This window comes from Pelodiscus sinensis, chromosome 20 (genome assembly GCF_052426305.1).
Source record: "Pelodiscus sinensis isolate ZL-2025 chromosome 20, ASM5242630v1, whole genome shotgun sequence".
In the NCBI taxonomy this organism is placed as follows: domain Eukaryota; kingdom Metazoa; phylum Chordata; order Testudines; family Trionychidae; genus Pelodiscus; species Pelodiscus sinensis.
In genome coordinates this window covers 25116692-25141852 of record NC_143071.1, presented here as the reverse complement: position 1 = coordinate 25141852, position 25161 = coordinate 25116692, and the positions used below count along the sequence as shown (strand labels likewise).

The following is a 25161-nucleotide window of genomic DNA, read 5'->3' as shown; positions in this document are numbered from 1 at the left end:
CAAATGGTACAACCTGAGTTTAGAGATTTCTGTTATTTATTTGACACTCTGGACCCCTTGCTCCATTCATCTGAAGTAGTGAGTTATGCCCACAAAAGCTCATGATATCATCTACATTTTTGTTAGCATCTAAGGTGCTGCAGGACCATTCATTGTTTAAGCTTTTTCACTTGGGCTGTGTCCAGACTCAGGGGTTTTAAATCGAAAGAACGCGGCTTTTCTTTCGACGGCGGTAAACCTCATTTCACGAGGAAGAACGCCTTCTTTCGAAAGTGCTTCTTTCGAAAGAAGGCGTTCTTGAATGTAAATAGGGCTTCTTCGAAAGAGAGCATCCAGACTCACTGGGTGCTTTCTTTCGAAAAAGCGGCTTGCTCTTTCGAAAGTTCCGCGTGCAGTCTAGACGCTCTCTTTCGAAAGAGGCTTGCAGTCTAGACATAGCCTTATGGACTAACCTGGCTTCCCTTCTAAGACTTCTATATCCTGTTTGAGATAGATGAATTGCACAAAGCTATGTTGCTCCATTTTCATTTCTACATAATATCTTCCTTGCCTTTTTTTCCCTTTTAAAATAAACAAGGTGGGGGGAGGGGCAGGAAATCTCACCTCATAGTCCTTAGGATTTTGATCTGCAAACATATCCAAGACAGGCTGTACATCAGCTACTTCATGAGGAAACAGTTGGAGGAAAATTTTATACCCTCGTACCTACCAGAGAAATAACTTCATAGTTTAATAAAACATGTAAAAGGGCAAAAATACAAAGACGATTTTTGGAAGCATCTTGCATATGATGTTCAATAGATACAGTAGTAATATACAATAGTGATGTTTATTAGCTTTCAAAGAATATAATATCTTTAAATACTAAAAATGATTCAAATTCTAGAAAATATGACATATGAGATAAGATTGAAGAAATGGTTTTGTTTAGTCTGGAAAAGAGAACACAGAGAAGTCATGATAATATTTTCAAGCACCTGAAAGGAGGAAGGAGAAAAAAAATTATCTGAGGATTGAACAAGAAGCAATAGGCTTAAATAGCAGCAATGGAGGTTTAGGTTGGAGAATAGGGAAAAATATTCCTTCCTGTCACGGTGGTTAGCCACTGAAATAAATTGCCTAGAAAGGATGTGGAATCTCCATCATTGGCAATTTTTAAGAGCAAATTAGACACCTGTCAGGAACATGCAGCCCACGGCCTAATTGTTTGTGGCCCGCGGTGCAGTTTGAGTTTACATGGGGCTCAACATGTGGCCCACAGGTGGGTTCCTTTGAACATGACCTCCGCTGGGAACACACTCCACAACAGCGAGGTGTCTCCCAGGTGGGGTGAGAATTGAAAGACACAAATGAATGGGCTGTCCGGAACAGATGGGTACAGGATGTCGGCGTTTCTAGCCCCTAGGGAGGAGGTGCCAGGAGTGCCAAGGCATTGTGGGAAGTGCTGGCTGCTTAGCCTTGTGGGAAGTGCTTGAGAGGTGCTGACTGGCTCACACTAGCCACGTTTGGGTCCAGCGCTGGCAACTTAAGGATTAATCTTGGTATTCGTGCCCGTCAGTGTAAAAGAAGCTATTTCCATGTATATGCAACTACACTTAAGTTACAGGCCTCAGCATGTGCTGAAAGTATCGTTGTGGCCCACAGGGCTTCCCTCCCACTCAGAACTATGAGCACACCATCACTGCCCCTCCGCTAATAAGACAGCGGGCAAGTTGAAAAGATGAGCAATCAGAGCACTACCCATATAATGCACCTGCAAATTGGGTGTCTAAAGGTAGCTCTTAAATTGAAGTATTGGGGAGACATGCCACTGCCACACAAAATGGTGCTGAGCCTGGGTGGGGGGCAAGGGGGAAGCAGGGCTGAGATGACCAAGTGATCGAGTGGGGTGGCAGCCAGAGGCCCATACATAGCACGCGGCTGGCAAAGGAACCATGAAATTTGTGTTTTGCATATGTGTATTCAAGATGCTACAAATTCTAGCCTCACTGAAGCCAAAAGCAAACTCCAAATTATCAGGATTTGGCTATGAGTGCTTAAGCATTAATGTAGTCTGCAATCCTACTAGTGGTAAAATCATATGAATTCCCATTTTGAACCTATTGAGCAATGAACACTTTTGCTGAATGAAAGGAGTTATATAATTTGTCTTCTCTGATTTTTAAGATCTTTTACCACAGTGGAGCCACACTAAAAAGTGATAGGTCATATGGTAGCAACTATGAAGTGGGAAGAGGTAACTGGCTCCATGGATACGGGAAAGTCAGTGGAAGTGATATACCTTGACTTTAGCAAAGCTTTTGATACGGTCTCCCACAATATTCTTGCCAGAAAGTTAAGGGAATATGGATTGGATAAATGGACTTCAAGAGGGACAGAAAGCTGGCTAGAATGTTGGGCCCAACAGGTAGTGATCAACGGCTCGATCTCAGGTTGGCGGTCAATTTCTAGCGGAGTGCCCCAAGGATCTGTTCTAGGACCGGTTTTGTTCAACATCTTTATTAATAACTTGGATGAGGGGGCTATATTGCCCCCTCAGCAAAATTGCAGATGACACTAAGCTGGGGGAGAGGTAGATACGCTGGAGGGCAGAGATAGGATCCAGAGTGACTTAGACAAATTGGAGGATTGGGTCACAAGAAATTTGATGAGGTTCAACAAGGATAAGTGTAGAGTCCTACACTTGGGACGGAAGAATCCCAAGCATTGTTACAGACTGGGGTTTGAATGGCTAAGTAACAGTTTAGCAGAAAAGGACCTGGGGATTACAGTGGATGAGAAGCTGGATATGAGTCAACAGGGTGCCCTTGTAACCAAGAAGGCTAATGGCATATTAGAGTGCATTAGTTGGAACATTGCCAGCAGATCCAGATAAGTGATTATTTCCATTTATTCGGCTATGGTGAGGGCAGATCTGGAGTAGTGTGTACAGTTCTGGGCCCCCCACTATAGAAAAGTTGTGGTCGCATTAGAGAGGGTCCAGCGGAGGGCAACCAAAATGATGAGGGGGCGGGAGCACATGACCTATGAGGAGACACTGAGGGATTTGAGTTTGTTTAGTCTTCAAAAGAGAAGAGTGAAGGGGGGGGTTGATTTAGGAAGCCTTCAGCTTCATAAAGGGAGGTTCCAAAGAGGATGGAGAAAGGTTGTTCACAGTAGTGAAGGATGGCAGAATAAGGAGCAATGGTCTCAAGTTACAGTGGGGGAGGTCTAGGTTGGATATTAGGAAAAACTATTTCATTAGGAGGGTGGTGAAGTACTGGAATGGGTTACCTAGGGAGGTGGTGGACTCTAATCAACACTATGAAAAAAAAATGGGTAAAAACATTACACTTTCACAATCTTTTAAAATCTATTTTTATGTGGTCTAAAATACCAACAGTGCAAATCAGAAATCTATACTGTTATTTTTAATTCAAAACTGCAATATTTTGAAATATAATCACTCCACATATTTTATAAAGAAAATCATTCTTAACCAACAAAAAAGTTATTAAAAGTTTCTACATTGTTAAAACTCACTTATACCTTTGTGATGATGTAAAGAAATTTAAAAGCCAGATGTACTAGTGGAGAAGGTGAGCTGTTATCTCGTACTATATCCAGCAATAAATGCATCATCCACTCTAGAGAAGGGGGAAGACGTGGGGCGGGGTAGGGGAAGAAAAAACACACAGGAAGTATGAAAATTAGTTTGCTTGTTTCAAATCATGAAAAGTTAGGAAGTGTCTGTATAACAATATTTGCATGCATTTTAAAAGTTTAGCAGCCTATGTCAAAGCATATACACCACATACATACAAAGACAATGTTCCTACCTAGGTGAGAATCCAACAAGTGAGGTTGTTCCTGGTACTTGTCCATTATAACTGAAAAAAGAGATTTAAAAGATTCAAGTGAAATGTCTTAATTAGGCTAAAGATATAGGAGACAGGAGTGTGACTTCCATCTCACATATACACCTGCACTAGCTTGATAAGAGCTTATGTGAGTATAAATAGCAGTGTAGCCACAACAGCATAGATAGTGGGGGATGGCTTAACTGGGAGAAGTACAAACCTGCCAGGACCCCTAGGATACACACTCAGCACTTGTCTGTGCTACTATTAGACATGAGAGCTGGCAACCATACCCTTAGCTTATAGTGCAGAGTGAAAAAAGTGTTCACTTTCTTTAAATGTATCCTCTGGTACAAACTTCTTTAATGATTAAATGCTGGCACTAGGGATGTAAAAGTGTACACATTTAAACAACTAATAAATGAGCCTGGGCCCATCAGTTAACCTCCACACTTACACACAAGCCTACTTCCCCGCCTCCCTCCTGCACTGCTGCATCTGCTTTTAATCCGGCTCCCTGAGAGCTCTGGCTACCACCTGCTCCTGCAGGGAGCAGGGAGCTACTTTCCCTCTCCCCACCCTCGCTCTGATGCATCGTGTAAACATGCAATTGCTGAAATTTTCAGGGTTACACATTTACCTTAATAAACGCATTTTAACATCTAACACCCTCCATTGCCTATAACGAGTACCAAAGAGCACAAAATTCTCAAGGAGTATCACGCCAGTATCATGAATCCTGCCCATTACTGTAGCATGAAGTTCATACTAAGACACCTACAGATCCATACACTTCCCTCTAAGGAAGAGATGGACAAACTTTTTAGCCAATGGCCATATCAGGGTATGGCAATTGTACGGAGGGTCATGAATGCTCATTAAATAGAAGTTGGGATGTGTGGTGGTATGGGCTCCAGCTGAGTGTGTGAGCGCTGGAGTGGGGCAGAAAAGAGGGCACAGGCAGGGGGGGACTCCAGGTTGTGGCAGAGGGCTGAAGTGCTGAAGAGAGAGAGGGCTCTAGCTGGGCATGCAGGCTAAGGGGAGGGGTTGAAGATGAGGGGTGTAACTTGCAGGAGGAGGATCTGGGCTGGGACTGAGGGGTTCAGAAGATGGGAGGGCTAGGAGCTCAGAGTGCAGGCTGTTAGCTAAGGACTTCAGAAAACAGCAACTGCATTGTTTCACATTTGGAAAGATTCTTCATAACAATGGCCATACTGGATCAGACCAAAGGTCTATCTAGCCCAGCACTCTGTCTGCCAACAGTGGCTAATGCCAGATGCCCCAGAGAGAGGGACCACAACAGGTAATCCTTATGTGATCCCCCTCCTGTCACCCATATCCAGACAAACAGAGGCTAGGGACACCATTCCTACCCATGCTGGCTAATAGCCATTGATGGACCTAACCTCCATGAATCTATCTAGCTCTTTTTTGAACTCTGTTAAAAATCCTAGCCTTCACCACACCCTCTGCCAAGGAATTTCACAGGTTGACTGTGCACCGAGTGAAGAAAAAATTCTTTTTGTTTGTTTTAAACCTGCTACCTAATAATTTCATTTGGTGACTCCTAGTTCTTATATTGTGGGAACAAACAAATAACTTTTCCTTATTCACTTTTTCCACACCAGTCATGATTTTATAGACCTCTATCATATCCCCCCTTACTCTCCTCTTTTCTAAGATGATAAATCCAAGTCTTTAATCTCTCTTCAGATGGGACCCTTTCCAAATCTCTAATCATTTTTGTTCACCTTCTCTGAACCTTTTCCAATGTCAATATATTTTTTTTGAGATGAGGTGACCACATCTATACGCAGTATTCAAGATGTGGGCGTACCATGTGTGATGGCGCGTTGGGGTTTTCCCCTCTTTTAAGTGCTTTAAAATGGATTCCCTCCATGATTTTTCTGGTAATTGAGGTAAGGCTGACCCGTCTGTAGTTCCCTGGATTGTCCTTCTTCCCTTTTTTAAAGATGGGCACTACATTTGCCTTTTTCCAATCATCCCATTTCCCTCTGCTCCAGCTGACTGTTCTCCTTCCCTGAGCCTTTCATCCTCCTTAACAGCACTGGGGCTGTATGACTGGAGGGGAGACAGTTCTACAGTAAGGATGTTAAATATTGATTAACTGAATAGTCATGTAACCTCATGAAATTTTATCGGTTAGTCGACTATTCTATAGTCTCTGGGGACCGGCTGCCTGTTGCCCTGTGCGGCTGTTTCTGAGAAAGAGACAGCAGCATCGAGTGGCAGCAGTCCCTGCCTGTGAGGGTGGAGGGGGTCTGAGCTCCCAGACCCAGCACGAGCCAGAACTGAGCCAAGCTGTCTGCTTGACTCATAATAAACTTGAAATGCACAGCTGAAACGGGAGCAGGTCCCAGACCCAGCGTGAGCCAAGTTGCTGGCCAGCCTGCTAAAAAAATTGACTGACAGGGAGAGGGAAATGCCTGCAGTCTATAGCAAGCACTAGAAACTGAAACCACTATAGAAATAGTCTAAAGCAGTGCTTCTCAACTAGTAGTACTAATACCCTTAGGGGTACTTGAGAGAAGTCGGGGGAGGGGTATGTCAATACAACTGAAATCTGAATTTTTGTTTTAAGTTTTACAGCACTTTATTATTTTTGTACTTTTTACACCCAAAAATGTCATCTCCGCCTGGCTACGATTAAGTTGTTTAAACAAATGTGCTGCAATGGTAGAAAAAAATGTGTGTCTGAAAACTGTAGGAACTGGGAGTACTTATAATTTTTTCTTTGAAAAGTGAGTACTTTATAAAAAAAGGTTGAGAAATACTGTTCTAAAGAACCCCTGATAGTCAAATACTGTACACCTGGAAGAGATTTCCAAATCACCGACTATATCATAGTCACAGAAATGTTGTTTTTTCAGGGAAATTCTTTCTGATTGCAAGCAACATCTATTATGCATTTTAGTATCTGTAATACCAGGAATGCAACCAGTCACAACCTCTAAAAATAAAGCATCCTTAACTTAAAATCTAAAGCAATCTAAAGAATCTAGAGCAATGTGAGTTAGAATTCAGGGGAAAAAATCATGCAACAAAAAAGTTTTGCATCAAAGTTAACCTGGGTAATTTTTGAAATTTGCTGAAGAAGGAAAATGTCTAATCAATGATGGACCAAAAAAATTAAGATGAAAAAACAATGGCCTTAGCCAAAACAACAAGAAAAACAATTAAACAACACCAAGTTCTAGAAAATAAGTCCAAGCAAAACTGGATCATCTCAGCAATAATGAAGCATGCTGAGATGGAGATGTGACATATAAATATTATTACTATAGAACAAACAACTGGCAGGGAAGTCAAGATACTAGCCTAAATGGTGATGTCTTTCAGCCTCACTCTATTATCTGAAACATCTCTTTTCTTCTCCATCTGACTCTGGTTCTTCTTCTATAATTCCAAAAGCATAAGAATGGCCATACAGGCAGTCCCCGAGTTACGCGGATCCGACTTATGTCGGATCCGCAGTTACGAAAGGGGCCCTTCCTCTCCCTGGTCTCCAGCAGACCAGGGAGAGGAAGCAAAGCGGCGGAACACGCGGGCAGCGGACAGGGCTGTCCGCTGCCCACGTGCTCCGCGGCTTGGCTCTGCTTTGCTCTGCTTTGCCCCCCCCATCCCCCCCCTGTTCCCCTGGTCTGCAGACCAGGGGGACGGGGGGGGGGGCAAAGCAGAGCCAAGCCGCGGAGCAGCGGCCAGCTGACAGCACAGACACGTCTGGGCTGTCAGCTGACCGCGCGCTCCGCGGCTTGGCTCTGCTTTGCTCCCCCCGTCCCCCCCCCGTCCCCCTGGTCTGCAGACCAGGGAGACGGGGGGGGGGGGGGGGCAAAGCAGAGCCATGCCGCGGAGCAGCGGCTTGGCTCTGCTTTGCTCTGCTTTGCCCCCGTCCCCCCGTCCCCCTGGTCTGCAGACCGGGGGGGGGGGGGGGGGGGGGCAAAGCAGAGCCAAGCAGTGGCCAGCTGACAGTCCAGACGCGTCTGGGCTGTCAGCTGACCGTGCGCTCCGGGGCTTGGCTCTGCTTTGCTCTACTTTGCCCCCCCCCCCCCCCCCCCCCCCCCCAGGGGGGGGGGGCAAAGCAGAGCCAAGCCGCGGAGCAGCGGCTTGGCTCTGCTTTGCTCTGCTTTGCCCCCCCCCCCAGGGGACCGGGGGGGGGGCAAAGCAGAGCCAAGCCGTGGAGCAGCGGCCAGCTGACAGTCCAGACGCATCTGGGCTGTCAGCTGACCGCGCGCTCCGCGGCTTGGCTCTGCTTTGCCCCCTCTCCCCCCCCGTCCCCCTGGTCTGCAGACCAGGGGGTCGGGGGGGCAAAGCAGAGCAAAGCCGCGGAGCACGCGGGCAGCGGACAGCCCAGACACGTCTGGGCTGTCCGCTGCCCGCGTGTTCCGCCGCTTTGCTCCCCGTTCCCCTGGTCTGTAGACCAGGGGGACGGGGAGCAAAGCAGAGCAAAGCCACGGAGCCCGAGGGCAGCAGGATAGCCACGGCGCGTCTAGGCTGTCCCCGCTGCCCCCGTGCTCCGCGGCTTTGCTCCGGACACCTGTGGTACAGCAGCTGGGGCGCTGCCAGTTGGTCCCGTAGCGCCGCTCTGGGCGCTACTGGACCAACCTGGCAGCACCCCAGCTGCTCTGCCCCAGGCGTCCTGATTCAGCCACTGCTGGTCAGTTTCAGCAGCGGCTGAATCAGGACGCCTGGGGCAGAGCAACTTGGGTGCTGCTGGGTTGGTCCAGTAGCGGCGAGGAGCGGCGGCGCTACTGGACCAACCCAGCAGCACCCCAGCTGCTCTGCCCCAGGCGTCCCCAAGTCAGCCACTGCTGAAACTGACCAGTGGCTGACTACAGGAAGCCCCTGCCCCGGGCTTCCTGGAATCAGCCGCTGATCAGTTTCAGCAGCAGCTGACTTGGGGATGCCTGGGGTTCTTAAGTTGAATCTGTATGTAAGTCAGAACTGGCGTCCAGATTCAGCCGCTGTTGAAACTGATCAGTTTCAGCAGCGGCTGAATCTGGACGCCAGTTCCGACTTACATACAGATTCAACTTAAGAACAAACCTACAGTCCCTATCTTGTACGTAACCCGGGGACTGCCTGTACTTGGTTAGACCAATGGTCCATCCAGCCCAATATCCTATCTGCCAAGAGTGGCCAATACCAGATGCCCCAGAGGGAGGGAACACAACAGAGAATCATCACATGATCCCTCACTTATCACCCATATCCAGGCAAACAGAGGCTAGTGATGCTAATAGCCAGTGATGGACCTAACCTTCATGAATCTATCTAGCTCTTTTTTTAACCTTGTTAAAGTCCTAGCCTTCACCACATCCTCTGGCAAGGAGTTCCAGAGATTGACTGTACACTGAGTGAAGAAAAATGTCCTTCTGTTTGTTTTAAACCTGCTGCCTATTAATTTCATTTGGTGACCCTAGTACTTTTATTGTGGGAATAAATAAACAACATTTCCTTATTCACTTTTCCCACACCAGTCATGATTTTAATAGACTTCCATCATATCCCCCCTTAGTGTCCTCTTTTTTAAGCTGAAAAGTCCAAGTCTTTTTAATCTCTCTTCATATGGGACCCATTCCAAACTCATAATCATTTTGTTGCCCTTTTCTGAACTCTTATCTCTCTTAGGATAAACATACACTCCAAAATAACATCTAACCCTTCTTTTTTTTTCCTGCATTTACTTTCCTACACAAATTATTCTGCTCTTTATTCATTTGCTCCTCTCCCCGTGTTTCTCTCTCTTCACCATGCCAATCAATTGTTAGGCTCTTGATGCAATGCAAGTTTAATAACAATTTACTAAAAACACCACTAGATGGCGCCATGGAATCAATTTTGACCAATCCACTAATACAGTAGTTCTCAAACCCAGGGTTGCGACCCCAAAGTGGATCACAACCGCATTTTAATGGGGTCACAAAGGTTGGCATTAGATTTGCTAGGGTCCAAGGCCAAATCCCAAAGGCTTCAACCTTGGGTGGTAATAGGCATTCTGGGGGAAGAGATATTTACCCATCGCCCATATTCACAGGCCCTCCAAAGGGCTTTGCCTTTGCCCCCGCTCCATGCCTAGGGTGATGGTGCTTGGGCTTTGGCTCCCCCAACCCAGTACAGAAGGGCTTAGGCTTAAGTCCCCTTTCTTGGGCTCATGTAGTATTTTTTGTTGTAGGAATAGGGTAACAGTGCAATGAAGTTTAAGAACCCCTGCATAATATTATTATGTTCACCCCTACAACTCCTATTCCTGGGGGGACTGTGCCAAAAAGTTAAAAATTCTACACCAAAAAATTAAGTACAATATTTTAAAATTCTGCAAATTTTACTTGATAAAACAACACTACATAATAATGCAACTTTCAATTATTTTGGTAACTGATTTCAAAATACCTGTCAGTAAGTATGCCTGTAACAATACAGACACACACTAAAATTCCCACAACAATAGTTAAAGAAAACCCTATCCTATGACAATCCAGTTCCTGTTCTCTGCCTCCAGGGCCCAAACAGGAGGCTAGACACCCATAACCCCTCTCCTAGAGTCCAGCCATGCGGTTCCTGAGTCCACATACCAGCCCCCTCTTCCTTCTGAATCCAGTCCTACTGTCCCCAAGCCCAGATACCCACGCGCCTTTTCCCCCCGCATCCAGCCTTTTCTCAAATATCTCTGCACTTCCCACCACCAAAGCCCACCCACAGGGCCTACCCCATCAATGCCCAGCTGCAGGCTCCCCAGCCCAAACACTCACCCCCTCCTCCCAGAACTCAACTGTGCCTTTCTTCCCCCCTGTCCCCCTCCCCCCCATTCCTCAGAGCCCAGGGATGCAGAGGGAGAAACAGCCTGATGCTGGGTCTCAGGCTTGCATGGACTTTCCTGCACACTGCCATCTCCCTCCCACAGCCTGCAGGGAACTGTACCTGCCAGAACCCCTCTCGCTCCTTCCCCTCCTACCAGCAGCATCTTCTGTGAGTGAACTGGGCTCTGCTGGGTCCAGTGGCCCTGATTGGCGGCCAGCAGCACTGCCGCCCATTTCTAAGTCCACAGTTCTTTCAAAAGCCAATATTCTACTAAAATCAATGGTAGTTTTACCTGTAAGAGGACTATGGGATTAAGCCTAAGCAATTGCAAATAGATGAACTGCACTGATTCCAGTGGGGTGGAAGGGAGTTAGGAAGGCAACTGAGCAGTCCTTCACGTGGTTACTGCAACTGAGACTATGGCTACACTGCATAGCTCACAAGTAGTGCTGCTAGTACAGATACACTAAGACGATGGGGTGAGAGCTCTCCTATTGACTTAATTATTCCAGCCCCAACAAGTGGCAGTAAGTATGAAAGCAAGAGAAGCTCTCCCACAGACATAGTGCTGTCCACACCAGCATTTAGGGCAGTCTAACTTACATCACTTGTGGGGGCCACACTGGCTCACACCCTTAACCAACTTAAGTTATACTGTAGACCAGGAGGGGGAGGAATCTTTTTTAGGTCAGGGACCCTTGACCCACAGAAAATAAATCAGTCGGGGGCTGCACACAAGAGAGAAGCAAAGTGAGAAGTCCCTGACTGAGAAGGAAATAGATACTCCTCACATTCCCCTCACACCAGAGACTAGGGGAGTTCAGGTTAATTGATTGTGTGTGCTCCACTCATGTGTTGGTGGTAGGAGGATGGAGCACCAGTGTGGGCTCCCCAATGCCAGTGGGGTCCCTGAGCCTCGGAGGCCGGATCTAGGCAAACTGAGGACCGCATCTATTGTCCAGGCATGAGGTTCCCCACCCCTGCCATAGACAGCGGTAGTGTGTACACAATTTCAGTGTCTTGACAATCATAATTCCATGACACTATCCAGCAACTTGAAATAAACCCTAAGATATAATGTTAGAATGAAAGAGCTGGATCAATTACTGAATCCTAAACAGTGAAAAAAAAACCTAATTAAATTGGTACTAGGGATGTAAAATCCCAGTTAAACAGTTGACTGACTAAACCTTAGGTTTACCAAGTTAACCAATTAAGCAGGATCCCACCCCAATCCTCTGCTTCTGCTCCCAGCCCCCCTGCGCATAAGGCTCCTGGCTGCTGCTACTAGTACCCCTTCTCAGGGGGGGAAGAGCAACAGCTCAGCTTCTGCTACCGGCCCCCCCACTGGGGGGGGGCAGCTCCCAATCCTTATGGGTCTGGAGCAGCCTTCAACTGGAGGGCTGAAGCTGCCTATGTGAGGCAACCAGTTTCTGCTCCCAGCCCCACTCCCCACACTTGAGTACCAGTTAACTGGTATCTGGTAAGAAGCTGGTAACTACTCTTGGGTACCGGTTAACTGGTACCTGGTAAGCATCACCCAGTAAAAATGATGCTATCGGGTAACTGGTTAAACAGTTACCTGTTCACATCCCTCATTAGTATTCCTGGATAGATTGTCATAGAAATTCTTATACCAGATTAAACTAGGAGCCCATGTAGTCCAGTACCTTGTGCCTGACAATGCCCGATACCAGACGCTTTAGAGCAGTGGTTCTCAATTAAGGGTATGCATATTTCTAGGGGTACACAGAGTTCTTCCAGGGAGTACATCAACTCATCTCGCTATTTGCCTAGTTTTATCAAGTCAGTACAAACTAAAATTTCAGTGACTTATACTGCTCAATATACTTGGATTTCCTTTGAAATGTAAGTACAACATTTATATTTCAATTGATTTATTTTATAATTATATGGTAAAAGTGAAAAAGCAAGCAATTTTTCAGTAAGAGAGTGCTATGGCACTTCTGTATTTTTATATTTGAATTTGTAACCAAATAGTTTTTAAGTGAGGTGAAACTTGGGGATTCACAAAAAAAATGTAGTGTCATGAAAGGGGTACAATAACTTGGAAAGGGTGATTTATAGGACAGTGTCAAAAACTCCTGTAATTCCAGAATATTCTGCCCACAGATTAAGTTTCTTCCTATCATTAGGCAGTTATTGATCAGTTTATGCCCTGAAACACAAAGGTTTATACTAGGGATGTGAAGGTTTAACCAGATAACCAGTAGGCCTGAAGCAGCTCCCTGCTTGCAGCATGGGGGGAGGGAGGTGTTACAGCCCAGGTGTTGGCGGGGAGGGGGACTCACGGGATTTTACATCCCTAATTTAGATCCCTTGTAATGTTTATCCTATCTAATACAACTGTAGAATATTCCCTTTTTGCACATTTTCTGACTGTCATGGCACATTGAATAGATACCGCAAGGCAACTGGAGGTGTGCCACCGAGAACAACAGAGTTGAAAATGGCCACCCTTAAAGGAGCAGGCTCAATAACCCTCTCTCCCCTCCCCAACAAAAAAATCCTTGTTGTTCCTCATAAAAAAAATATTGTTTGGGGTTCCTCGGTCTTAAAAAGTTTAAGAAACACTGCTATACACAATGATGACTGACTTTTTTCTGAGCAGCTATAGTTAATTTAGATCCCAGCAAGCATCCAAGAGATGTTCTAGTTGTTCCTCCCAAATTACCACCTTTCATTTGTCGGTGCTGAATGTTATCCAGTGGACACACCAATTCTCTTGCAGGCTTCCTGCTTCGGATCAACTATGGTAGGGGTGGCCAACCCATTACAGATGAAGAGCTAAAACAGTGGTGGATATAGCTCAAGTTGTTGAGGGAAAAAAAATTGCGTTTTTAAGAGCAGAGCCATTTGTCTCTTTTAAGGCAGCCATTTTGAAGGTGTCCACATTTTGAAGTCTGCACGGAACACCGCGACTCCAGCTCTGTCTCTTTCAGACAGAAACACACTGCCCCTTTAAGAGCTGAGAGCACGGGAGCTGCAATTTTTCTCTGAAGAGCCACATGCAGGGTCGCAAGCCGCGAGTTGGCCACCCCTATACTATGGGAATCTTCTGTTAATTTTTACAGCTTTAGCTACTGGTTCTTCAAAATCCACTTTGCCCCTTTAATTTCCTTCATATGCTGCAATTCATGTTCTTATTTGTGGGCTTCACCTGGATCAGATTACTAAATTTTAAACAGATTTATTGGCTTGAATAGACTTTTAGACCTGGAAATTTAGCATACTGTTTTACTCCTTGCTTTCCTGGCTTCCATTTTGCTCAGCAATATGCATAGGTTATTAAGCTCTTCTTGGTTTTGTTTCATTTTAGTAAGGCATTTGATACAGTTTGGCATGACCTTCTTACCAATAAACTAGGCAAATTCAACTTAGATGGAGGTACTATAAGGTGGATGCATAATTGGCTAGATAACCGTTCTCAGAGAGTACTTATTAATGGTTCACAATCCTGCTGGAAGGGCATAACAAGTGGGGTTCCGCAGGGATCTCTTTTGGGACCAATTCTTTTCAATATAGAATCATAGGAAAAGACCTCAGGAGGTCATCAAGACCAGCCCTCCCTCCCCCCGCCCAAAGCAGAACCAATCCCAACTAAATCACCCAGCCAGGGCTTTCAAGCCGAGACTTAAAAACCTCTAGGGACAGAGATTTCACTACCCCTCAGGTAACCCATTCCAGTACTTCACCAGCACGGAAGGCTTAGGCTGGACATTAGGAAAAACTTTGTCAGAGTGGTTAAACACTGGAATAAACTGCCTAAGGAGGTTGTGGAATCTCCATCTCTGGAGATATTTAAGACTTCTAGCTAACCTGCTCTATGAGGGATGGCCTAGACGGTACTGTGTCCTGCCGTGAGAGCTGTGTCCTGCCGTGAGACTTTCAAGGTCCCGTCTAGTTCTACTGCTCTATGATTTTTTTAAGTAACATCCATGCCATCTCAAAGATTTTACTTCTTTTACTTTTAATTTATGGGCTTTTTTTTACGAGTCTGCATTTATTGAAGTTTCCCTTTCTAAAGTTCATTGTCCCTTTTAAATAATAATTTGATACAGTTATTAGTCTTTGAACTTCACATGTATGATAGACTATTTGTAAATTCTTGAAATAAACAGATAAGTACAGTTTTACTGCATTTTCACTTTTGTGAAGTGCACAGGACTCCATAGACCTTCTAAGGAGCAGCCGAGTGAGGTTTCCCTCTGTGCACCACACAAAGCATGCAGTAGCCCTTATTCAAGCCTTCGTACCCTGCAAGTACAGGCAGTCCCCGGGTTACGCGCGTACTTACGAACGGGACTTTTCTCGCCCCGGAGGACGCGGGCGGCGGGACCGCCCAGACACACCGCGGTCCCGCCACCCGCGTCCTCCGGGGCGAGAAAAGCTGCTCCGCGTCTCCCTGGTCTGCTGGCCTCCCCCCCCCCCCCCCCCCCCCCCCCCCCCCCCCCCCCCAGCAGACCAGGGAGACGCGGAGCAAAGCCACAGAGGACCCGGGCGGCGGGACCGCGGCACGTCTCGGTCCCGCCGCCTGTGTCTCCCTGGTCTGCGGGGGGGGGGGGGGCCTCCCCCCCAGCAGACCAGGCTTTTCTCATAGACGCCTGTGGTAGAGCAGCTGGGGTGCTGCCGGGTTGGTCCCTGCAGTGCCGAGGTGCGGCGCTGTGGGGACCTACCCGGCAGCGCCCCAGCTGCTGTGTCCCAGGCGTCCAGATTCAGCTGCTGTTGAAACTGATCAGCGGCTGATTTCAGGAAGCCCGGGGCAGAGAAACTCTGCCTCGGGCTGCCTGTAGTCAGCCGCTGGTCAGTTTCAACAGCGGCTGAATCTGGACGCAAGTTCCGACTTACATACAAATTCAACTTAAGAACAAACCTACAGTCCCTATCTTGTACGTAACCCGGGGACTGCCTGTACACCAAAGTTCAAAAGAACTAGTGAAAATGTGCTAAAACATAATTACATTAATTTTGTAGCTTACTGTCTCATCCCCTAAAAATTACAGTCTAGGATGGCTGTGCTTATAGGTGAAAAAAAATATACAGGACATGGATGACAAAATAACTATATATCAGAAATAACATAAATACAACCACATTATGTCAAAACAAAGATCCATCTAGCCCAGTATCCTGTCTTCCAACAGTGGTCAATGACAGATGCCCCAAATGGAATGAACAGAACAGGAAATCATCAAGTGATCCATTCTCTCATTCCCAGCTTCTGGGAAACAGTGATTAGGGACACCATCCCTGCCCATATGGCTAACAGGAATGTAAAATCCCTTTTAGCTGGTTAAACATAACACTAACACTGCATTTAACCATTGAACCAATTAAAGTGGTGTGGGTGGGGGGGCTGCCACCATGGTGGCTGCGCCACCCCCGTTGCAGGGGCTGCTAGCTCAGCTCATGGCTGGGCCACAGGCTGGGGCTGCTCCCAAGTACCAGTTAACCATTACCCGGTTACATCCCTAATATACCAGAGCATACCCAGTAAAGATCACCTGTTAAGCTTAAGTTACTTTGTTAATAGTCACATAGGAGGCAAATGAATGAACTGATGTAACAACTCATATCTTCCAACTCCAAGACCTGTACTTTAACAGCTAGATGGCAATACTTCATTTCATTACACCAATAATCAAACAGCAGCATTACAAGGACAGGAACTAAAATAGATCTGCTTCCTGCTTGCATTGACTTCACTAGGACTAGGACCGAGCCTAAGGATAGATAATTCACCCTTAAAGTCAATTATTAAAAATGTATCTAAACCTACTGCTTGTTCATTCTGGAATGGTTTCCTTGATATTTTATGACAGCTCAGACAGCCAAGATCTTCCACTATCATGACTAATAAGCTTGATATGAATAATAAGCTTGGAATGCCATAGGGCAGGGGACTGGATTTGATGACCTCTCAAGGTTCCTTCCGGTTCTAGTATCTATGATTCTATAATAAAACTAATCTTCCTCAGAGCAAAAATTGGTCTAAAACATTAGTTTACCCTCTGTTCTTTAGCAGTATTTCAACTATAATAAAAAATATACCCCCTAAAGGTTGTACATCCTCAGACCTTACCTATGAATTTTTCAGTTGTCACCTCTCGTGTTCCCTGATCCCCATACACCCCTCTCAGGTTGTTAATTAACCCTCTGATTTCTTGACTCTCTGTGAAACTCTCCAATATATTTCCACTGGCAATGACATCTGGCTCCTGGCATCCGCTTTGCTCCTCTTCTGAGCCATCGCCTTCCATCTCACTCAATGCCATTTCCAAAACCAGCAATCAATTCTTCCCTGGTAACATAAGAACAAACAATACTTCAACCCCACATCACACATCAGGTAGAGTAAGATGAAAGAATAATCACCACAACCAAATCAACACCCCACACCAGGATACGGAGGAGGACTAATAGAGGGGCCACCATGACCCCAAAAATCCAATATAGGGAGCAGGATTGAAAGAGAAGTCTCCATACATTGGAATTTAACAGAGGTCACAAACTCATCACCCATGGGCCATCTACAGCTACAGCTTTTTCACATTCTGGCTTGGGAGTCTGTGTGGCCCAAAGAAGGCATGTCCCATAAACCCTATCCCCATCCCAATTCCATCCCTTCCCTTCCAAATCTCTTTCCTAGAGCAATGCAGCCTTGGGGATAAAGATATTAATTATCGGGTAATTGACTACTCGAATAGTTGATGCATATTTTCACTGACTATTCAATTAGTCCAGCAGTTCTCAAACTTTCTGAGCTCTGGAGCCCTTTACATGCATAAAAATTAATGCAGAGCCCTAGCTGTCTTGTATGTGTTGTACCTATCGATGTTTCCAGTTTGTCAACCTCACAGAGCCCCAGGGCTCTGCAGAGCACAGTTTGAGAAACACTGGGTTAGTCGATAAGGCACCTCCACCGTTGAAGCTAGCAGCCCACATAGAGAACGGGGTCAGTGGGGGAGCCTTCAGCTGATCCCGGGCTCCACACAGCGCTGCCGGTGGCATTCAAAGTGGCAGCGCTGCGCTGCAAGGAACAGTTGACCCCAGGCTCCATGCGGCGCTTCTGCTTTTAAGTACCCCCCCTCTTCTCCCTGCCCTATTTGATAGAGGCAGCAAGGGAGGAGAGAAGCGCCTAACAGACTATCCTGTCGACTAGTCCTTCACATCCCTACTGGGGGGCTCGCCCAGGGCAGTAGCTCCGCTCCGCTCCCCTGCTCTCCAGCAAGCACGGTGAGTACAGAGGGCCCGACCCCTGCTGTGCCCAGTGACAGATCTGCCCCCGCAGTAATTCCAGGAGCCTCATCCCTCGAGGGAGGGGACCTGGCGAAAGGGGTACTATGGGGGAGAGGGCGGGGGGCTGGCGGATGGGGAAAGACCCCCCCCCGCTCGCAGGGACTGCCGGGGGGGGCTGTAGGGGGCCCGCGGGCCGTGTGAGACCCCGCGCCCCAGGTGCCGAGAGCCACTGAATCCAATTGCGCAGACTGGGGTCTGCGTGGAGCCGGGGTGTGGCCGGCAGCTCCAGCGCGCAGCCGGGGCCCAGCATCCCTCAGCCGCGGGAGGGGGCTCGTCAGAGGCGCCACCCACCCGCAGCGGGCTCCCACTCCCGGCCCCGGGCCAGGCAGAGGAAGCTGCATGGACCCCTCACGCGCTCCGAACGCAGGGCCGCATTACCCTGGCAACCGCGGCTCCGCTCCCGGGGGCCTCTGCGCGGATCCCGGCCCAGGCTCAACTCTGCCCGCCCAGCCTGCCGGCTACGGGGCGCCGTGCGGGACAGAACAACGCGGGAACGACGCCGTTCCCGAACGCGGCCTCTCCCTGCAGGGGCGGGGGCGGGGCTCGCAGAGCTCCACGCACAGCCCGGGGGGGGGATTTTTGTCTCCTCAGCCGCGGGCTTCCCCTTGCCCCGCGGGGGGCCTGAACGTCTGGTGCCGTTACAGCCTCGCACGGGCGGCGTCCAGGGGCAGGTCCCCGAGTCCTGGGTGCCCGCGCTGAGGTGCCGCGGGGCGCGCTCCAGACGAGCCAGGCAGCCACCTCCCCTTGGAAATCAGCGAGCGGCGCTTGGGGCTTCGGACGCTCCGGGCCTGCACAGTTCAAAGCTGGGCGCGCACGTGTCCACAGTGCTGGCCCGTACCTGACCCAGAGAGGGCCTGGTCCCCCATTGGCACTCAGCTGTCCTGGCCCGAGGGGGGGCATCTGCCTCGTGTTCTCCCTTTACACCAGGCTGAACAGCTGGCTGATCAGGGAGAACCCTTCTGGGACAGCCCTTCAAAATGGGTATGGGAATGAAGACACCTCCGCTACATCTACACTGGCGGGTTTTGCGCAAGGGCAGCTGTTCTTATGCAAAAACTTGCCCGTGTCTACACTGCACGTGTGTCCTTGCGCAAATAAATTTACAGTCTAGCGTTGTAAAACAGGGCTTCTTCCGGAAGAGTTATTCCTCTCCCCAGGAGGAATAAGCCCTCGTACGCAAGAGCTCTTGCGCAAGAGGGCAGTATAGACAGGCAACATGAATTTCTTGTGCAAGAAACCCTTATGGCTAAAATGGTCATCAGAGCTTTTTTTGCGCAAGAGAGCACCCACACTGCCATGGACACTCTTGTGCAAAAGCACATACCAGTGTAGCCGTGCTGTTGTGGAAGACTTTTTGCATAAGAACTCTTCTGCAAAACAGTTCTTGCACAAGAAGCTGCCAGTGTAGACGTAGCCCTGCTGTATGCAGTGACTGAGCTAATGAAGTCTGACTAATGCTGATACACTCCAGTAAGAATGTAGTGTCTGCCAGCCCCTAATCAACCTACTCATAGAGCTTCCCTATCAAGCCTTAGGGTACGTCTAGACTACATGCCTCTGTCGCCAGAGGCATGTAGATTAGGCTACCCGACAGAGTAAAATGAAGCGGCGATTTAAATAATCGCCGCTTCATTTAAATTTACATGGCTGCCGCGTTGAGCCGACAAACAGCTGATCAGCTGTTTGTCGGCTCAGCGCGATAGTCTGGACGCTCCCCTGCCGACATCAAAGGGAGTTGTCGACAACCCAGGTATGCCTCATCCCAGGAGGCATACCTGGGTTGTCGACAACTCCCTTTGATGTCGGCAGGGGAGCGTCCAGACTATCGCGCTGAGCCGACAAACAGCTGATCAGCTGTTTGTCGGCTCAACGCGGCAGCCATGTAAATTTAAATGAAGCGGCGATTATTTAAATCGCCGCTTCATTTTACTCTGTCGGGTAGCCTAATCTACATGCCTCTGGCGACAGAGGCATGTAGTCTAGACGTACCCTTAGATTAGCTCTGGGTGCATGTGACCTGTTTGCAACACAGAGTATCCAAAATTCACACTAGGATGTCTGTGGTCCCTGGAGAGCAGCCCTATCCAACTCAGCAAATGCAAAACCCTGCTCCTATCAGTAAGCGCTGCACTGAATGTGTCTCAGCCAGACGTCACTCTGCATAGATTGTGAGCAGAATGGCTAGCAAACAATCAGAACACTCCATGGGCTTAAACTGTAGTAAGGGAGAACTAGGTTGGACACTAGGAAAAACTTCCTAACTGTCAGGGTGGTTAAGCACTGGAATAAATTGCCTACGGAGGTTGTGGAATCTCCATCACTGTACATATTTAAGAACAGGTTGGATAGACATCTATCAGGGATGATATAGACTGTGCTTGGTCCTGCCATGAGGGCAGGAGACTGGACTTGATGACTTAGTATTCTAAAAGTCTATGGTTTGGGGTTTGTAACAGGTCCCATATGGAGAGAGATTAAAAAGACTTGAACTTTCAGATTAGAAAAGAGGAGGCTAAGGGAGGATATGATAGAGGTCTATAAAATCATGACTGGTGTGGAAAAAGTGAATAAGGAAAAGTTATTTACTTATTCCCACGATATAAGGACTAGGGGTCGCCAAATGAAATTAATAGGCAGCAGGTTTAAAACAAACAGAAGTTTTTCTTCACTCAGTGCACAGTCAGCTTGTGGAACTCCTTGCCAGAGGATGTTGTGAAGACAAGGACTTTAACAAGTTTCAAAAAAGAACTAGATAGATTCATGAATATTAGGTCCATCAATGGCTCTGAGCCAGGATGGGTAGGAATAGTGTCCCTAGCCTCTGTTTGTGTGGAAATGGATGACAGAAGAGGGATCACATGATGATTCCCTGTTGTGTTCCCTCCCTCTGGGGCAGCTGGCATTGGCCACTGTTGGCAGACAGAATGCTAGGCTAGATGGACCTTTGATCTGACCCAGTATGGCTGTTCTTATGACTGTACTGAGACAGATTGGCTTGTTCTCCTCTGACCCAGAAGGGGAAGACCACTTCTCACCAGACCAATCAGAGGGGCAGGGCCAGAAGTATAAAAAGCAGAGTTGAGGGCTAAGTTGGAACCCAGCCACTGGCAGAGATGCATTCACTGAGGCTATGTCTACACTGGCAGCTTCTTGCGCAAAACAGTTCTTGCGCAAGGAAGAGTTCTTGCGCAAAAAGTCTTCTACAAGAGCGCGTCTACACTGGTATGTGCTTTTGCGCAAGAGATGTGCTTTTGCACAAGAGCATCCATGGCAGTGTGGACGCTCTCTTGCGCAAGAAAGCTCTGATGACCATTTTAGCCATAGGGGTTTCTTGCACAAGAAATTCATGTTGCCGGTCTCCACTGCCCTCTTGCACAAGAGCTCTTGCGCAAGAAGGTTTATTCCTCCTGGGGAGAGGAATAACTCTACCAGAAGAAGCCCTGTTTTCCGATACTAGACTGTAAATTTACTTGCGCAAGAATGCAAGTGCAGTGTAGACACCCGGCAAGTTTTTGTACAAGAACAGCTGTTCTTGCACAAGAAGCTGCCAGTGTAGATGTAGCCTGAGTGTCTGTGCTGGTAGTAGACCTGGAAGAAGCTGATGACTGGTCTGGGCCACCTGGATCCTTGGCCAAACTGAACCCACCCCAAAGGAAGATGCAGACTAGTTTGCATTCCCTGGACTCCTGCTGAACTGACCCTGGAAGAGCTGCTTCTGGTGACATAGGTACCTAGCAACCAAGACACTTCTGTTCCATACACATGGAGGAGGCGTGTGGAGGTGGCCCAAGAATGGTACACTCAGCAGCCTGCAGCGGTGATAGAGTGGCAGGCCTGGATCACTGTTGACTCAATGGCAGACCACTTTGCCACTGGGAGATAGTGGAGTGGGTGGGCCTGTGTCCTGCCTGCCATTCAATCTGTGGGTGGTAGTCTCCTCAGGCAGATAGCCAGAGGCTAATTAAATATGCTGCTGCCCTTCTCTGAACCTGAACTAGAGCCTGGGCCTTAAATATTTGCTGCTTCATCTGCAATCAGATTAAGCTCACTAATTGCGGTGCTGCTCCACTCTAAACCAGAGGCTGAGTTGAACTGAGGCTACTCTGTCTAAATAGGTGACCTCTGTTTCCTATCCTGCTTGCACCTGAGTCTGGGCTATTAACTGATGTTACTTGTCCAACCAGGAGGCAAGCCTGAGGCATACTCTGGACAGAGGATGCTGATTCCCCAGCAACGAACCTCACCCTTGCCATAGTGGGGTAGTGTGACGGCGCGTTGGGGTTCCCCGCCTCCTGCGCCCTCGAAATGGCATGCACAGACTCCACCAACTGGTAGAACAGAGGGAGTTTATTGCCTCTCCAGAATACAGCACAGCACAGATGTCACCAGGTTACAGGGCAGGCCTAGGATGCCTCAGCCCCCCTTGATATGGGGGAGGGGTCTCGGCTTCTAAACCCCCCAGCCTGTTGCTGAGGCTGCTTCCTCCATGCTCCCAGACCCGAACTAAACTAACTCTCCTCCAGCCCTGCCCCCCAGCCAGGGCAGCATCCACCTTCCTTTGTTTCTCCCCATGGGGGGTGGCTGGTCAGACAGGTTTGGAGCCCCCTTTGCATAAGGACCAGACAGCAGAGGTCGCCACAGCCCTAGCAAGGCACTTCCACTACGTCACACTTGCCCAACCAGGAGGCAAGCCTGAGGCATACTCTGGACAGAGGATGCTGATTCCCCAGCAACGAACCTCACCCTTACCATAGTGGGGTGGGTTGGCTCCCTTCTGACCTGGAAGGGGAATGGAATCCCACCCCAATCAATTACATGATCAGCACTATTGCATGAGCAGTTCCATATTGTCACTGTGGATGTTCAGTGTGTGTTTTAGCACAAAACAAGACCATGGCCAATCCTGAGCCCAGTCATACTCGGTTCTGGAAATGAAACCGTTTTCATACATTCGATGGATGGGAGAGAAGTGTCGTTGGTGCAGATACTAAAAATAGCTGCTACCTTGTTACTTTTATGTCAAGAATGTTTCCTTCTTGCTGGCCATCACCTATCCCCAGAAACTCTCCACCTCAGTTAATTCCAGCCCAATAGCTCACCCTCCAGCCACTCTTCAGCTCTCTTCCAGGACTATATTCCCATCCCATGTGGTAGGATTGCGAGCTTTGTTCCTGGAGGGTTAGCAACTTCACTCTGTTGCGTGCCCTCCTAGACCCCACCATCCAATCTTGTACTGGCTCTTTTTTGTCATGCCTCTTTGTATTATGAGTCCCACTAATCAAAAATTCCACCTCCTCCCAAATAACAATACCATTATTAGTTTAAATTTCATAAACAGAGAAAAACTGTCATCACAAGATATAGACATCAAGATCTTTTTATTGCAGTACAAGTTTCTGAATTTTATTTGTGCACATATCTTAACTTTATATCTTATAAAGTTATAATGTATTTTAGTTCACATTTTAGGTAACGCATATTAGTTCTCAAGGACTTAATTATCTCAAACCTGAATGCTCCATCTTATAACTATACTGTCAACTTTACACAAACAAGATTATTCCACCTTTCCTCTTCAATCACAGAATCAAGCATAACTTGAATTATTTGTGATAATTTGGGTGTCATTTTAATTTAATTCAGAAGCAATATGGTTTTTAATCTGACTTCTGATTCAGCCATTATATTTTTAAGCACTGAAAGCAAATCCACTTGGTTCCTCTCCAAAGTCTGAGAGCTTTCAAATGTGATTTATTGAAAAACATATAAAAACAAATCTACATTGTTTCAATAGCTGCTGTGATTTACTTCTCTGGAAGGATGGTGTTTTTTTCCAATTGTGATTCATAATAGCAGTGCTAACACTAAAAGAAAAGTGGCAAAGCATATTTGATTATTTTAACTGTACAGGCAGTCCCCGGGTTACGCGGATCCGACTTACGTCAGATTCGTACTTACAAACGGGGCGAGAAAAGCTGCTCTGCGTCTCCCTGGTCTGCTGGGGGGGGGCCCTCCCAGTAGACCAGGGAGACACGGAGCAAAGCTGCGGTGGATGCGGGCGGCGGGACTGCGGAACGTCTCGGTCCCGCCGCCCACATCTCCCTGGTCTGCTGGGGGGGGGGGGCGCAGCTAGTGTGCCCTCCCCCCCCCGCAAACCAGGCTTTTCTCGCGGACGCCTGGGGCAGAGCAGCTGGGGAGCTGCCGGTTGGTCCCGCAGCACCACTCCTCGGCGCTACTGGACCAACCCGGCAGCGCCCCAGCTGCTCTGCCCCAGGCATCCCCAAGTCAGCTGCTGCTGAAACTGACCAGCGGCTGACTACAGGAAACCCGAGGCAGAGTTGCTCTGCCCCGGGCTTCCTGGAATCAGCTGCTGATCAGTTTCAGCAGCAGCTGACTTGGGGTCACCTGGGATAGAGCAGCTGGGGTGCTGCTGGGTTGGTCCCCGCAGTGCCGAGGTTCGGCGCTGCGGGGACCTACCCGGCAGCGCCCCAGCTGCTCTGTCCCAGGCGTCCAGATTCAGCTGCTGTTGAAACTGATCAGCGGCTGATTCCAGGAAGCCCGGGGCAGAGAAACTCTGCCTCGAGCTTCCTGTAGTCAGCCGCTGGTCAGTTTCAGCAGCAGCTGAATCTGGACGCCAGTTCCGACTTACCTACAAATTCAACTTAAGAACACACCTACAGTCCCTATCTTGTACATAACCCGGAGACTGCCTGTATTACTAATTGGTCAAGCTCTGAACACATAGAATTACAAGCATGATTCTTCCCATACACATTCTTATTAATGGATATGTTTGTGGAATTGTAATTATAACTGCTTTCTTTACTTATCACTTATTTTCTTGCATGAAAAGAGTAATTAGGTTTGTTGTATAGTTGCTCAAAATTCTGGGCAGCTAATATTACATCTGTTTTGTTGTTGTTTTTAATACAGAGAACAAGCACTTCTTTTTAAAACTTGAAAGAGTGCTAAGAGCCCAGGGCTGACCAAGCACTCTGGTAACTATGGTACTAGTTATTCCCCCTGGAGGGGATTTATTCAGGAGATGATGGTGGTTAATTAGGCAGGAGGCTGCTGAGCTACTGAAGACAACCCATACCCAGTAGGGAATAGCTGAAGAGGAAGTGCTGCACTGGGAGGAGACAGACAGAATTCAGAATCAAGAGGTGTTTCCTCCTCCCTC

The 25161-nt window shown here is 47.9% G+C and overlaps 1 protein-coding gene across 3 annotated transcripts in view; it reads right to left on the bottom strand.

Moving 5' to 3' along the window:
- TBCD (tubulin folding cofactor D) overlaps positions 1-18512 on the bottom strand; it is a 265482-nt gene extending 246970 nt beyond the window's left edge. For 2 of the 3 annotated variants that reach the window (XM_075903520.2, XM_075903522.2), the window contains exons 1-5: positions 18357-18512; positions 16762-16980; positions 3819-3869; positions 3529-3626; positions 604-705 (exon numbers count right to left, since the gene is read on the bottom strand). In XM_075903520.2, coding sequence (XP_075759635.2) covers positions 604-705; positions 3529-3626; positions 3819-3869; positions 16762-16954 — 444 coding nt within the window. In that variant the 5' untranslated portion in view covers positions 16955-16980; positions 18357-18512. Of the gene's footprint in view, positions 1-603; positions 706-3528; positions 3627-3818; positions 3870-16761; positions 16981-18269 lie in introns of all 3 variants that reach the window. The other variant, XM_075903521.2, reaches the window with a different exon arrangement.
- Positions 18513-25161: the final 6649 nt, after the last annotated feature.